Source organism: Leptinotarsa decemlineata, unplaced genomic scaffold, assembly GCF_025532065.1.
Source record: "Leptinotarsa decemlineata unplaced genomic scaffold, Ldec_3_MD MMD2_tig00026307_RagTag_RagTag, whole genome shotgun sequence".
Lineage (NCBI taxonomy): Eukaryota > Metazoa > Arthropoda > Insecta > Coleoptera > Chrysomelidae > Leptinotarsa > Leptinotarsa decemlineata.
The window spans coordinates 17170019-17184391 of NW_027412681.1; the positions used below are offsets into that span (position 1 = coordinate 17170019).

Genomic DNA, 14373 nt, shown 5'->3' on the forward strand with positions numbered 1-14373 from the left:
TTTTTTCCAAGTGTTTCTCGGACCGGTGCAATCTATCATAATAACCACGACTTCTACTTTGATTTTTCCACTTTTTCAAACCATTTTGTACCACATGCACTACTCAAAATGTTTCAAGTATTTTTTAATGATCAATGAAATTATTCTGGCATTTGGATCCAGAATAATTGGCTTCTTTGTAGTCAAATTCAGAGTTAAGGCATTGTTTTCAATTTCTCTTCCAAACATATAAGTACATTTCTATTCAAAACTGGTGATAACTGAGAAAACCTACTATCTGGAAGAATCAGTTTTCCATTTTCTGACTTTGAGATTTCTTTTGGAAAATGATAATTTTGCATTTTTCGACAGTTCCGAAGGATTTTGATTTCCCAAAACTTTTCCTTCGATTTTTGAAATTCCATTTGAATCTCAACACCCATGCTGTTGAACGCAAAAATCTATTCTGATTTGAACATATTTCAGAACCAGGCAAAACAAGTCTCTGATATAATGGACTGCTCCTCTTCATTTACTCCCAATTTCTCTTCCTTGAGAATTTTTGTCATTATTCTACCTTCTACATCACTTCAGAGTGTTTAAAAATTTCTAGACCTGCTATCCACCTATCCACCTATCAGAAACCTCACAAGTCAAAAATATTGAAAAATCCCACTGGAGAATTTTTCAATATTGACTTGCCCATTTCATGAAACTTTGTTGGAAATTCAAAAATATAATTTTTATGATTCTATCATAAACCCAAAATGCGTTCTGTATTGCCGTTCTTCATAAAATCTTTCATTTGTTCTAGTAAGTAGAATTTTATCAATAATCTCCAGGGCTGCATCATCCTTAGTAAACCAAATGTTAATTGTGAATAGTTGTCCATGTAATTATTTTCAACTATTGCTGTTACTGCTTGAGGATATTCTTCGATAAACTCCCTATCTTTTTCATTCTGGGCTTCTTGAGCAAGACAAGGTCCAGGTTCCTCACCTTCATCTGATGTTCTCCATAATATTCTTTGTGCACAGCGGTCTTGTTCATTCACTCTTACACGAAGAAACATTTCCTTGATGTCTGATACAAATTCATTTTTTTTAATTCTGCAAAAAAAAATAGGGAAAAGAAAATTGTATAGATCTAGGCTAGTCAGTAGGTAGTAATTCAAATTACTATTTGATTTAGCAGAGGCGTCGAATACTATTCTCATTAATCATGTTGGGATTAATAACTCTAAAGTTAGGTAAATACCATACATTTTGACAATTATTATTTATTCAAGACTTATTTTTTTCAAATAGCCTTCTTTACTAAATACTCTATTTTTTCACCCTATATTTTTCGATATTGAGGGCATTTATCCATTTTCTTCTCTTAATAAAGAAGAAAAAAGTCTAAACGCTACCCCACTGCAACAAAGTCTACGACGAGCATAAGTCTTGCTCTCTTGCAGAACCGAGTCGTCATCCTTCCAGAGCAGATCAGTTTTCATTAAATTATTCACTTTTTTCATACTACTGTCCAAAATAGCTTTTGCTTTTATTTCTTGTTTTGACAAATGAATTACTCAGTGGATTGATTCCACAAGAATACAATATTCTTTATCAATATTCCCATGAGTAAACAATTCCTAGAGTGCCCATTGATGGGTTTTCTTAATGAAAGTAAAGGCCAACTGTATTAACCAATTAATATTTTTGGTTTTGTGTCTACTACAGATGAAACTTCACCAATGAATGGATATTTTTTTGAAATTTTGGCATTGACCGACCTTTAATAGTTCTTGCATGTCTAACTACCATTTATTCCTGAAACAGTAAAACTTTACTACCATTGAATCACCCTGTTCATTCATTTGATTATTTCTCCACTGTATGCAAAGATTCTGTTGGAGATCATCCAAATCTAATTCATTTGTAAGGTTTTCATTGATTAATGTGACAGTTGATGTGTCGTCATTATTGTATTCCTACCATTATTGATAAAAACTAGTATTATTTTCAATAAAACTCGTTTATTAGAAAAAATAATATGACAATTAAACTGAAAGTCAGATGGACTTTCATTTGTGCTTCTTCCGTATCGACTGAAGAATTCATTCGTTCGTTTTTATGCAACAAATTATTATGTTGGGGTCCTACACACATGTTTATTCCACATACTTTTTGATCTCTATCAACACTGGTACTGTGATATAGTAATAAGCATGAAAACATGTTTTTTTTTTTTAAGTTACAAATTTCCATCATTTTTGAACGCCCAGTTTATTGAATTCTGAACAAACATTCAGAAAATGTATTTTTTTCAGAACAAAAGCTTTTCTTTTCGTGTCACCACCAATTTTGTTGACAGTTGTCAAACTGAAATTTTTATTTTGAGAGTCATCATGTTTATAATCACATGAAACTTTAGGATTTTTGAGGGAATGTGTTAAATTGATTTGATTCGTATCGTTTCCTTTAGATTACAACCATTTTTGGAATTCTATTAGTTTATTAAATTTAATATGAAGGGAATTTATTAACCGATTCTTTCGAAAGAAGGGGATATTTAATTGATTGTCAACTTCTGTTTCCAAGGTGGCAATGAAATTTTTCACTCCGTCAGAAACATCAATGGAAATATCAAGGTCATTTTCTTTCATTACAGAAAATGCATCTATATTTCAATATATTGAAATTAGTTTCTAAAATCAGGTGTCGAAATATTTGGATCAATAAAATTAGAATTCGAATGTATTTCTTCATGTGAAGCACTTACGTTCTGTTCGTGTGAAGTATTTACACTTTTCTCAAAATACCTGTTATGTTCTACTTTCGGAACACTCTAGGCTGCACATATTCCTTCACCGACTAAGATTCACTCTTGCTATCAATTCAACTCAGTTGTATGGCTAATTCTAAATCCAACTGTATTGAATTGCTTGCTGATGCAAGCAATTCAATACAGTTTTTCACTCGTAGTACTTGTCGTCATTGAGTGATCACTTTTTCAAAATTACTCGCTGGTTTTGACGTTCGGATTTGTCTTACGTCAACGTCTCCACCTGCAGGTCCATTAATGACATAATTGTTCTTGGTCTTTTGCATCAATCGCTTACTACGTCTCAATTTAGACATATTTATTGGATTATTTTAGTTTGCTCGGAGGTGCATGCGATTGTTTACTGTCTTACCCAGACTATTTATATTTATATCGGTCTCGAAGAACGAAATATTTCAGGTATTTCATTTTTATTAAAAGTCGTCTTTTTTGGCTCAAATTTTAAACAACAATTTTAATACATGACATCAAGTATAGTCAATTATGACTCGTTACTTTTAGGTGTTTAAAGCAAACATCCAAAATTTTCCATTTCAAAAAAAGATAGAAGTTTCAAAAATGACAGTGACATCAATGCCACTTAAAATTATCTTCCTTTCAAATCATGTTCCAAAATTCACATGATATTTGTGAAGCAGAAAAAAATACACGACCGAATATATGACATGATTATTCTAATTCAATTACTCAATATCTCTCTCTCTAGATTTATTGGACGTTGCTTCCTTTCAGCGCATTCGTTAATCCTCCTCCTATCAGAATTGATAGAAACTTCGTCGGAGCGCAGCGGTCTTGCTCGAAGCAATCCTGCCACCCCTTTTTTATCAAACCTTTTTTTTTATGGAAACACTCAATATTTTTTGTTGACTCGCCTCCTGCTCGGGAGTTTTTTGACTTTTTAAACATAATTTTACACATATGATTGACAAAATCCAGTCCCTACGTGAACATCGGATCCACTCCGGCCTCCAACCGACGTGAATGGGGTTAGGAGTTATGTAGTTCCACTGTAACTCTCCCACGTGGACATCCGGTTCTCCGGCCTCCATCCGGCGTGAATGAGAGTACTGTTTTTCTTCAACACTTATGCCTGCGACACAGTGGCAGTGGACGGCTGCTCACCGGTATTTTACCGGCGACGATCACCGGTCGGCGTGTGTGCAAGGTCCCGTTCCCACATGTGGTTCACTATTAGAATTTGGACGACAAGTACAAAGTCGGCCGTCCAAAATCGGTGTGTGTGCATCTAGCGTTATAAGACTTTTCACAAATAATGTTTATTTTATTGGTGGCACGTTCTATGACGGCGGATCACAACACAACACTGAGTTTCATCTCCAAAAAATGGCGTCCGGGTATCTTCTTTGTGGACGGTCGTTGTCAGCACGTCCGTCCACCACCATACCAGAAATGAAACTCTTCTCATTCAATCGAATATTTCTTTAACTAAATTCCAAATATAAAGTCTTTGTTCCGTAATATGAAATGCTTCCTTATTTCGGAAGTAACCATGAATTTGACTTCCAAAACAAGTTGCCAAGTTCATGTCGAATAATGGTGACGTCAGAAACATCGTTTTTACTGGATTTTGGAAAAAAACTAGTAACAAAATACTACGGCTTAAGAAGAAGAAGAAACCTTAGCTGATTAATAACTATCAGATGACAGAACATCATTTTATTAATTGAATTATTTTTTTAATTATTTATTATTTTCACTTAGAAGAACAAGAGCTAGTTTTCATGACAGTCTTGATGATAAAAGAAAATAAAAATGATTGAATCATGCCCTAAGAAACGTATGGTTCTGGGAATATCATTGTTGGGGCTGTAAGCTGAAATATAATTTTAGTTTTTTTCAAATCTAACATAGCATATTTACAGCTTAACAATTTTAGTATTAGTTGTGGAATCACATTGGACAGAATCCAATAAGCACAGCAGAAAATCTAATTTCATTGTGGAACAGAATTCCACCTGCTGGGAAAAGGAAAAATTTGATGTAATCAAGGAGTGTGAACCCTGTTCTGGTAAGCTAGAATAGTTGCAATGAATACATTGGTTTGAATACTAAGTATATGAAACAAATTTTAAAAATATAGTTGTAACAATTTACTGCAAAAAGGCATTAGATGGAAATTCATACCGTACGTTAGTCCAAGTATAGGAGACAGTTGGGTGTTCTTTATACATTTTGAAAAAAAAAACAATCCTCTGGAAACCTCTCAAATTTCTGGTCATTGTTTGCAGAAGTGGGAAAAATGTTGGATATGAGTCCACATGTCCAAATAAATACAAAACACTGCTCACAAATATCAATCTTCCAGTTTCTCTAATAATAACGATTTATTTTTCATCACTAATTAAAACAGGATATTCATGCCCAAAAGTATAAGAAAAAAATGTAAAAACACTAGTTCAATGTAAATAACACATTTTTAAAATGTGATGATAGTAGTGAAGTTTTTAAGTATGCTTCTAGATGAATTGAATAGGGATATTTTCAGGAGAGATCACTGTTTGGGAAATGTCCACATTTTTTTGGATGAATTTGGAGAAGTAGAAAGTCAAAACCTTTCTTTCCCAAAAGTTTGTAGATGAATTCCTGAGTTGGAATAGTCATTGCCAACACCTGATATCCAAACTGAATTCCCTGATATTTCTCTTTATTAATGAAAGATTAGTATTGGCTAGAGCTCAGTTAATCATGATCTATTATGAATATTACTGGAGTTTTTTTTCCCAACACCAAATCGCTATTTTTAACACCTCGACATGTGTTTCGATCACCAAGTGATCATCTTCAAGAGGAAGATTAAACTAGAAGCTATCGCGAAGCTTACGCTATTTATGCTATATAGATATAATATTAATAATAATAATAATATTTATTCATCCTTAAAGACGTTGACAAACGTATAGGATAGGTCAGTATTAAGCACATAAAAATCACATCAAACGATAAAATTGTAGATCAGTAGATAAAAATAATACAATAAAAATTTATACAATAAAAGTCAGAATTACAAAAATTAAAACAATTGTAGTTATAAAAATTGAATATGTCATGCCAAAGCCGCATGAACCCATTCAGTCGAGATGGTCCGAGAGAAATTCACCAATACTATAGTAGGCATTAGTAAGAAGTAATGTTTTAACTGCTTTTTTAAATGCTACAGTGTTCATCTATTGGAAATGGTCTGGTAACCGATTGAATAATTTTATTCCCATATATTTGGGAGAATGTTCGAATTTTATAGTTTTATGTTTAGGAATGCTCAACTCCTCTGCATATCGAGTTGGGTAGCTATGATAGAATGAGTTCTAAGTACAATCGCGAACATATAAAAGTATTTTAAAGATGTAGATGCAGGGAAAGGTTAAAATTTGATGACTAATGAAAAATGTCTTGCATGATTCCCTCCAAGGGATGCCTAGTAATTTCCTAATAACTTTTTTTTTGAGCAATGAAAACCCTATCTTTGTCAACACTGTTTCCCCATAGGATCACATTATAACTTAGGTGGCTATAGACCAGACTAATATACATCTAAAATGGCGTGAAAAGGCATACAATTCTTAATTCTTGAGATTGCATAATACCCTTGATTGATTTTTTTTACATACAACTCTGATATGGTCAGACCACTTCAAACAGTTGTCTACATGAACGCCAAGGAATTTTGTACAGCTTGTGCATGCCAGTGCCATCCCATTGATTAGTAAGGCAAGCGATTGCTTTTTCAGATCGTTTTTTAAATTAAAATAGATATATTTTGTTTTGGTCAAGTTTACAATCAGATTGTTCATTTCACACCAATTTAAGAACAGTGATATTAATTCCTCTGTTTTTGATTTTAATTCCTCCTGACTCTCTGCTGATATAGCTAAAGACGTGTCATCTGCAAAAAGAGTGAGAGTATACTCATTACAGGTGAAATAAGTAGGCAGATCATTCACAAACAACAGAAAGATTAGTGGACCTAAAACAAAGCCTAGAGGAACCCCAGAACATATATCATGATAGTCTGATTTCATATCTTTAATCTTGACGAACATCATATGATTTGTAAGAAAGTCAATGATCCAATCTAGAAAGTCCTCTCTAAATCCTAGATTATATAATTTGCTCTCGATGAATTTAAAATTTAAACAATCGAACGCACATGACAGATCGAAGAATACTCCTGCAACATGCTTACCACTATCTAAAGAAGCGTATATGATTTCTAAGAATCTCCAAGTAGCTGATTGAGTGGACTTGCCTTTGCAAAAACCATGTTGAGAATCGGACAGGATCTAAAACCTTGATAAAAATCTTAATATTCTCTCATTCACAACCTTTTCAAAGATTTTTGAGAAAATGCTTAGCAGGGCCACGGGGCGATAGTTTGTAATATCCGATGTATCGTTCTTCTTATGAACTGGTATGATCATGGCTGTTTTTAGAATTGAAGGAAATTTGCCACTTGTGACTGATATATTCAACAAATAAGCTGAATGTTTTGAAAGGTGTAACTTAATTTCTTTTAAAATTCTCATTGATATATTATCAATTCCTGTACTTTTTTATTTTTTAGACTGTTAATTACTGCGTCAATTTCACATTCGTTAACGGGCATAAAGAAAAAAGTATTCGATTCAATTCCAGAAAGCGTGCATACGGATGATCTATTGTCGCCAAAATGGTCTGCTAAGCTATTTTCTACCACTGAAGAGAAATAGTCCCCAAACATGTTCGCAACATGATCTCTATCTGTGATTACTTTATTATTATAGTTGAGAGTAATATCTCTTTGAACTTTTTTTCTGTTCGTTTCTTTGTTGACTAGGTTCCAAACTGTTCTATTTTTATTGTTGGAATTCTTAATTACATTTTCGTAAAAATTCAACTTTGAAGCTTTTATTAATGATTCATAGTCTTTCTTCGCTTTTTTGTATACAGCACGAGAATCTTCATTGCCTGTATTTTTACATAACCAATGCATACTTTCCAAATCAAGACTGGCCTGTTTCACTTCAGGAGTTATCCAGTTATGTTTGTTACTAGTGGACGACACCTTACAGGCGTACCACCCGTACAGGTATACCACCCTAAATTAATTTTACAATTTTGCCTTATTTACCACCCTTACAGGTATTCCGCCCTGTAAATTGTAAAATTAATTTAGTATATCTATAAAGCATAAATCGCGATAGTTTCTAGTTTAATATTCCTCTTGAAGATGATCACTTGGTGATCGAAACACGTGTCGAGGTGTTGAAAATAGCGATTTGGTGTTGGGGGAAAAACTCCAGTAATATTCATTACTACACCAAAGGTTCCAAACAGTGCGTCATATGATCTATTATGCTAAAGTAGACTCTAGAATTGAGTATCTATAGTGTTTGTTTCTGGGAAGGGTCAACTTCAGCACAAAATATATTCATTGCACAAAAGCACATCATTAGATCAATGGCTAATATTTCTCAAAAAAATTCTGGTAGACATAACCCATAAAACATTGCCGAATTATTTTCTGATCACTTTTAAAATGCTGCCACATCTATACTTTTTACACATTTTGGACAGAATTTGCTAGTAAATTTCACTCCCTTTGAATAGCCCTATATCACAATCTGAAATATATGACACTCATATCAATGAAGAATAAGAGGTAGACTAGCATTTATGAATTATCAATAGTTATAATCAAATATATAACCCATGTTATAATTGATCCTTTTGCATATTCAGTGAATCAATCCTGTGTACAAGAGTACTTTCCAAATGAATTTAAGAAAAAGGTAATAATGAAAGTATCTAAATTATGTGTAAAAAATTGTAGGAATCAGAATAATGAATTATTTGAGAATCAACAACTTTTTATGCAATAATCATCATGAGAATGATCCGGAATATCAAGAAAGTTGTAAACCGATTTTTATAATATAGAAAGTGTTAACTGTCCCATCGGTATACATTTATAAATATATAGTTTTTGTTAGAAAGAACCTGTTAGAAAGAACCTACTTTTTTAACCAATTGTTTTTTTCACTACTATTGCACTAGTCGAGGTGATAGTTAAGAATACCCATTCACAAAACAACCAAATTAAAAAAATCGCTCTTTTATAATCCAATCACCTTCTGAATCAAACTTCCAATTTCGATCAAGAGATCTACACCTCATGATATGTTTTGTTGACAGTCCAAATCTTTCCTTGTCTGACACAAACTTTATAGATGGTCAAATGAATACTACTACTACTATGTTGATGGATAATATAACCTAAATTTTTATATTATCGTTGCTACAGTAAATTCAAGGTTTCTGCTCATTTGATATAACGAAGGCTATACATTTTTTTTCAGCATTTGAAATTCGTAGTAAAAACATTGGTGTATGTATTCACACCCATTACAAAGAAGTATTGAAATGTGCAAACGGTGAAACAGTTACAAGAAGTTGTGACAGAGCAGCTTATATCGGCGAACAAGCATTTTGGAGGTTTGAGGGATTTATGTTTATTGGTGGTCTCATATCTACTATCTGTGTGGTAACCCGACGAAAAGTTCTGAATCAAAGGATACTCCAGCGAGTCCAGAGACAACTTGCAAATTGTGTTTAAAAAGGTATTTACTAGTTAAGTGTATTTATTTCTTACTCATAATATGCCATTTTTATTAATTTACATGAGAATTCAGTTGAAAACTAATTTTCTTTTTTTGACGACATTCATTGTTTTCTCTAATTGAATTTAGACAACCTTGTTGGAGAAAATAATAATGCTGAGAAATAATATATTGTATCGGTCGGTAGCTGGGTGGTTTGATGTGGGTGCTTTGTTCACTCAGTCAATCAGCCAATGTGTGAGTCGATGGTTCAAGCCGCAGGCTGAACGCTCGATTTCCACTTGCTATCGTCCAACCCGTGTTAGGAATCTTACGTTAAAAGGTAAGACCTTGTTAGTCCTAAGCTCGCACCAGTTTGGACTTCTGAGAATTGTCGTTTGTAGGGGTGCGATAGCTGGTTAACGGAAAAAACATATTTTTCTTACTACATATTATTCTTACTACATTATCATACTTCATTATTCATATGTGTTACTTCCAACCGGCTCTTTGTTTCTTGATTTTCAAGACTATATCTTTTCTACATTTTTTCGCAATTTACCTGTTTGTTCTTGTTCTGTATTGATTTACATCAACTGTTATTGGCCCGATTATTGTTGTTTCTGCCATCCTCATGTCTTCTTCATATTTCTTAGTTGTTGACGTCATCTCTGGTGCATATATTATTGACGGTTTTATTATTGTTCTATACATTTTCATTTTAGTGTTACTTGAGATTTCCTTACTTTTTGGTAGCTTCCTAGTTGACTGTTGATTTTTGTTGGCTTTTATAATTTTCTATTTCATCTTCATTTCCCTACTTCCATATGTTGTCATGAATTTTGTTTTCAGTTTATCACCTGGCCCAAGTTGCGTTCCTCTGTAATTACTTCACACAACATATTTCTCGTTATGTCATTTCTCTTTGCCAGAATCACTAAGTCATCTGTGTAGCCTATTAAATGTCCATCTCCTGTTCTTATTGTTCCTTTGTTTATTGTTCTTGTGACATATTCGTGTGCTATGTTTGGTTATTTTTGGTATGTTTCTAGATTCGACTATTTTCTGGTGATCTTTCACCAACTTCCTTCGCCCATTTTGGGTTCTTTTTGTATAATCATCTTCGATCTAAATTTTTGTACCTATTAAGTGTTTGGTTACTATTATTAGTAAATCTTCCCATTACTTTGGATTCTTCTATATCCTCAACCACTTTTATTTTAGTTCCCATTTTATTTAATAATCCTATTGTTTCTATCTCTGTCTCTATCTTTTGTTTTTACCTTGTATTATACATTTTTTCCTCCTGATCTCTCTCAAGCAATTCGATTTTTTCATCTTGATCTCTCATTGCTGTTTTCAGGCGTTCAATATCCACTGCTATTCTAATTTTTATCTAATTATTGATTCTAATTTAAACCCCAATTTAAAATCTTGTGTCGGGTCTCATTCCTACTGTACTTACTCTTTTCACTTTATTTCACTGATTTTACTTTACTTTTGATATGAACTTCGTTTTTTCAATCAGGAAACACTTTATTCAATGGATACAATTTCGTCTGTCCACCATCATACAGAGCCGGTTTTATTTGAGACAAATGGCATGAAACTAGCTGATTAAAGTTTAATCTTCCTCTTGAAGATGATCACTTGGTGATTGAAACACGTATCGAGGTGTCAAAAATAACGGTTTGGTGTTGGGATTAAACTTCATTTATATTCATCAGGAGTCATGTCATGTGATGGAGTCGGCCGATACTTGATGAAAGTCCATATCATATTCAATAAACACTTCATTGTGAGATTTTCACTAAACAGTTTTACAAAAACTCATCACATGTTTGGCTATACAATAGCGTGTCTATACTATATAGACACGCCTGAAGAAGCTATTGAATAGCATGTCAATACTATATAGACATGCCTGAAGAAGCTATTGTATAGCGAAACATCTGTTGCGTTTTTGTAAAACTTTTTAATGAAAATCTCTCAATAAATTGTTTTTTGATCATGTATAGCTGACTTACATAAACCCTTATTTCACTTTGAACACCAAACAACCTCAATATTGACCAATCAACAAGAGTATCTTCAATGTGTTATTATGGCTGCTGTAAAGGATATTCCAGAAGATGTGCCTCAGGTACGAATCTAGAGCTGCACATTTTGGTTCAGATGGCTACAAGATTTCTGCTAGTACCAGGTGATCGTCTTCCAGCTAGTGGGTGTACTTAGTACTCTTCAGCTATGGAAGATAGTCTTTCTGAAATGTGTTACAGGAATCTTTTTTCTCAAACCACACATTTATTTTGCTCAATTACCTGATAAAGGAAATCGCAGACTGACCGCCGATTAGGTCCTCACTTGATTGAAGAAAATATATTATGGTCTGTTGATCTAGTAGTGGATTATTCTTTACAAAAAAATTAGGCTCTGGTTTGTCAGTTTCACCCTTGTCAGCTCTTAAGCAAACTTGAAAGATCACTCACTAAATAAAATAAAACTTGGATTCATTTTGTTGTTTCAATATGTGATGAAATTGGCTGATAGTTGCTAAAAATCCATAATGTATTCCACTAAAACTTTGTGAGATTTCCACTGGACATTTTACAAAACTGCAACACGTATTTCAACTGTCCATACTCCGGTATGAACACACCTGAGAAAGATTTTGTATAGTGAAAACTGTAACGGTTTTGGTAACTATCCAGTGAACATTTCACAAAGTGCTACTTGAATGAGTTATATTAGGTGTGTCCCTCAATGAACACATGCGGGTTATGGTGGTAAATCGTCATATATATTTGATTTTAATATGCAACATCTCCAAATTCATTTAATTTTCGTTCAAATAAAACTGTTTTGTCATGAAAACTAAGCATTTTTTTTGTTGATTCCTATTACACATGGAATGCGGAATGACGATTGAATATTTTTTCAGATAACTATGACCAAGGATAAACTTTTCATCAGTGCATTCCATGAGTCATCAACATCGTTTTCAGTAAGTGTAGAAACACTGGAAATCCTTTATATTTACAAACTAGTTAAGACTGACACAGTTGATCTCTACCTCGACGTGCTAATAGCCAAACCTTCAGAACCCCTGGTTGAATGTGTTTTTGATGGCATTACGTATACACCAACCCTTGATATTCCTGAAATAGCACAGTTTGCTGAGTGGCCAGTAATTGTCTCGGGAAAAAAAGTGGTGGCTGGCTTGTGTTCCGTAGCAAGATACTTGCTGAAGAATTCAACTAACATAGAAATCAAGAGCTTATTAGGATTCCGAGATGCTTGCCTTATGGCTTGTTCGGAGAGCTCTATATGGACTCGATTTTGTGAAATTGACATCATAGAAACAACGAAGAATATCATCAAAAATAAGTATTACAAAGAAGGCAGATTTTGCTTGCCAGGCGATATAGCAAGATTTGAGTTTCACTTATCGAAACCTGTGAGGATGCACAATATTTATAAAGTTGCTAGAGAAAAAAATAAGGACAAAGATATCTCTTCTCAAATACCTATAGAAAAACTCAACTTGAATCACACTTTCAGTGAAGGTACCATGATGACATTGGCAGATGTGATCTTGTATCAGTGTTACAAAATATTTTTCCAACTTTCTCCCTTTGATTTACTAGAGGAGAGATTACCATTAACACTGAGATGGTTTCAAGTGATGAGTGCTTCTGGTCTGCCACAATTGGAAGTGAAAGTTTCTAACCCGGAAGAAGAAGTGACAGTTATTGACGAACCTGTCTTTGTGAAACAAAGTCTCTACACTGCCGATCCATCCCGTTATAGACCAGAAAAACGAGTTTACACTAAGCAAAATGATATTGAACTAGCTTTTAAATTGCTTGCTCCTGTTGAAAGTGTAATTATCAACAAATGTATACCATTTGGAATAGATGCAGCTTTTGACTGGTCAAATGTACCAATTGAGGCAAATCCTAATGGGGGTGCATTACCTAAGAAGCGGGCAAGTAGAAAATGCGAGCAGCTTGAAAATCTTGCCAAAGCTGTTATTAAGCTGGCTTCGGACAAGGAGTATAAAATCGTGGATTTCTGTAGTGGTAGCGGACATTTAGGAATATTGTTGGCAGTTCTGCTACCAAATTGTGAAATTGTATTAGTTGAGAACAAAGAAAGATCTTTATTGAGAGCGAAGGAACGAATACAAAAGCTTAATCTACCTAATGTTACCATAGTACAGTCTAACCTAGATTATTTTCTTGGCAGTTTTGATATAGGCGTAGCTTTGCATGCCTGTGGAGTGGCAACAGACCTAGTTATACAAAATTGTATTTATAGACGAGCACACTTTGTTGTCTGCCCTTGTTGTTATGGAGGTGTTAAGGACTGCCATCATGTGACATATCCTCGTAGTGAGCAGTTTAGGAAATTGAAACTAGGATACAAGAATTATTTGAGCTTTGCCCATGCTGCTGATCAAACTCATGAAGAAGATAACGTGAAGACAAAACAGGGGTATTTTTGTATGGACATTGTGGATACTGATCGAAGGTTACAGGCAGAAAGTTATGGGTATAATGTTAATTTGGGTAAGCTCAAACCAAATAGCTGTACAAATAAGAATAATTTGTTGGTCGGAGTTTATTCGAAACATGAGGGAAATATATGAGTTTTATTTTTTGATTGTCTTATTTATTTGAACCCTTCTTTGAGACCTGTTCTTCAAAAATAATAATACTGTTTTCAAAATAATAAAACAACTATAAGCTTATAAATGCGAAAATCACTCACTTAACACTCACACATTCATGTCTGTTTCTTTGTACTGGAAAGTCCTAGAAAGCTAAAATTTGGTATATAGGGGCTTCTTAGGTCTTAGATGCGCACTAAGAGAGGATTTTCAAATATTCCAACTGGGACGCCTCGCGAGGGGGTAAAAATATGAAAATTACCTTTTCATAACTTTCTCTCTACGCCTATATTTTAGGAG

At 33.8% G+C, this 14373-nt stretch overlaps 2 protein-coding genes across 2 annotated transcripts; both read left to right on the top strand.

Annotated features, from left to right (window-relative positions):
* Nucleotides 1-4430: 4430 nt before the first annotated feature.
* JTBR (jumping translocation breakpoint protein JTBR) lies at nucleotides 4431-9418 on the top strand. Its single transcript, XM_023169437.2, has 3 exons — nucleotides 4431-4637; nucleotides 4692-4837; nucleotides 9162-9418. Exons 1-3 carry the CDS (start codon nucleotides 4582-4584, stop codon nucleotides 9416-9418), a joined length of 459 nt encoding a protein of 152 aa, XP_023025205.1. The 5' UTR covers nucleotides 4431-4581.
* Nucleotides 9419-12348: 2930 nt separating this feature from the next.
* Gstcd (glutathione S-transferase, C-terminal domain containing) lies at nucleotides 12349-14064 on the top strand. Its single transcript, XM_023169435.2, has one exon. The coding sequence runs from the start codon at nucleotides 12349-12351 to the stop codon at nucleotides 14050-14052; it is 1704 nt and encodes a 567-aa protein (XP_023025203.1). The 3' UTR covers nucleotides 14053-14064.
* Nucleotides 14065-14373: the final 309 nt, after the last annotated feature.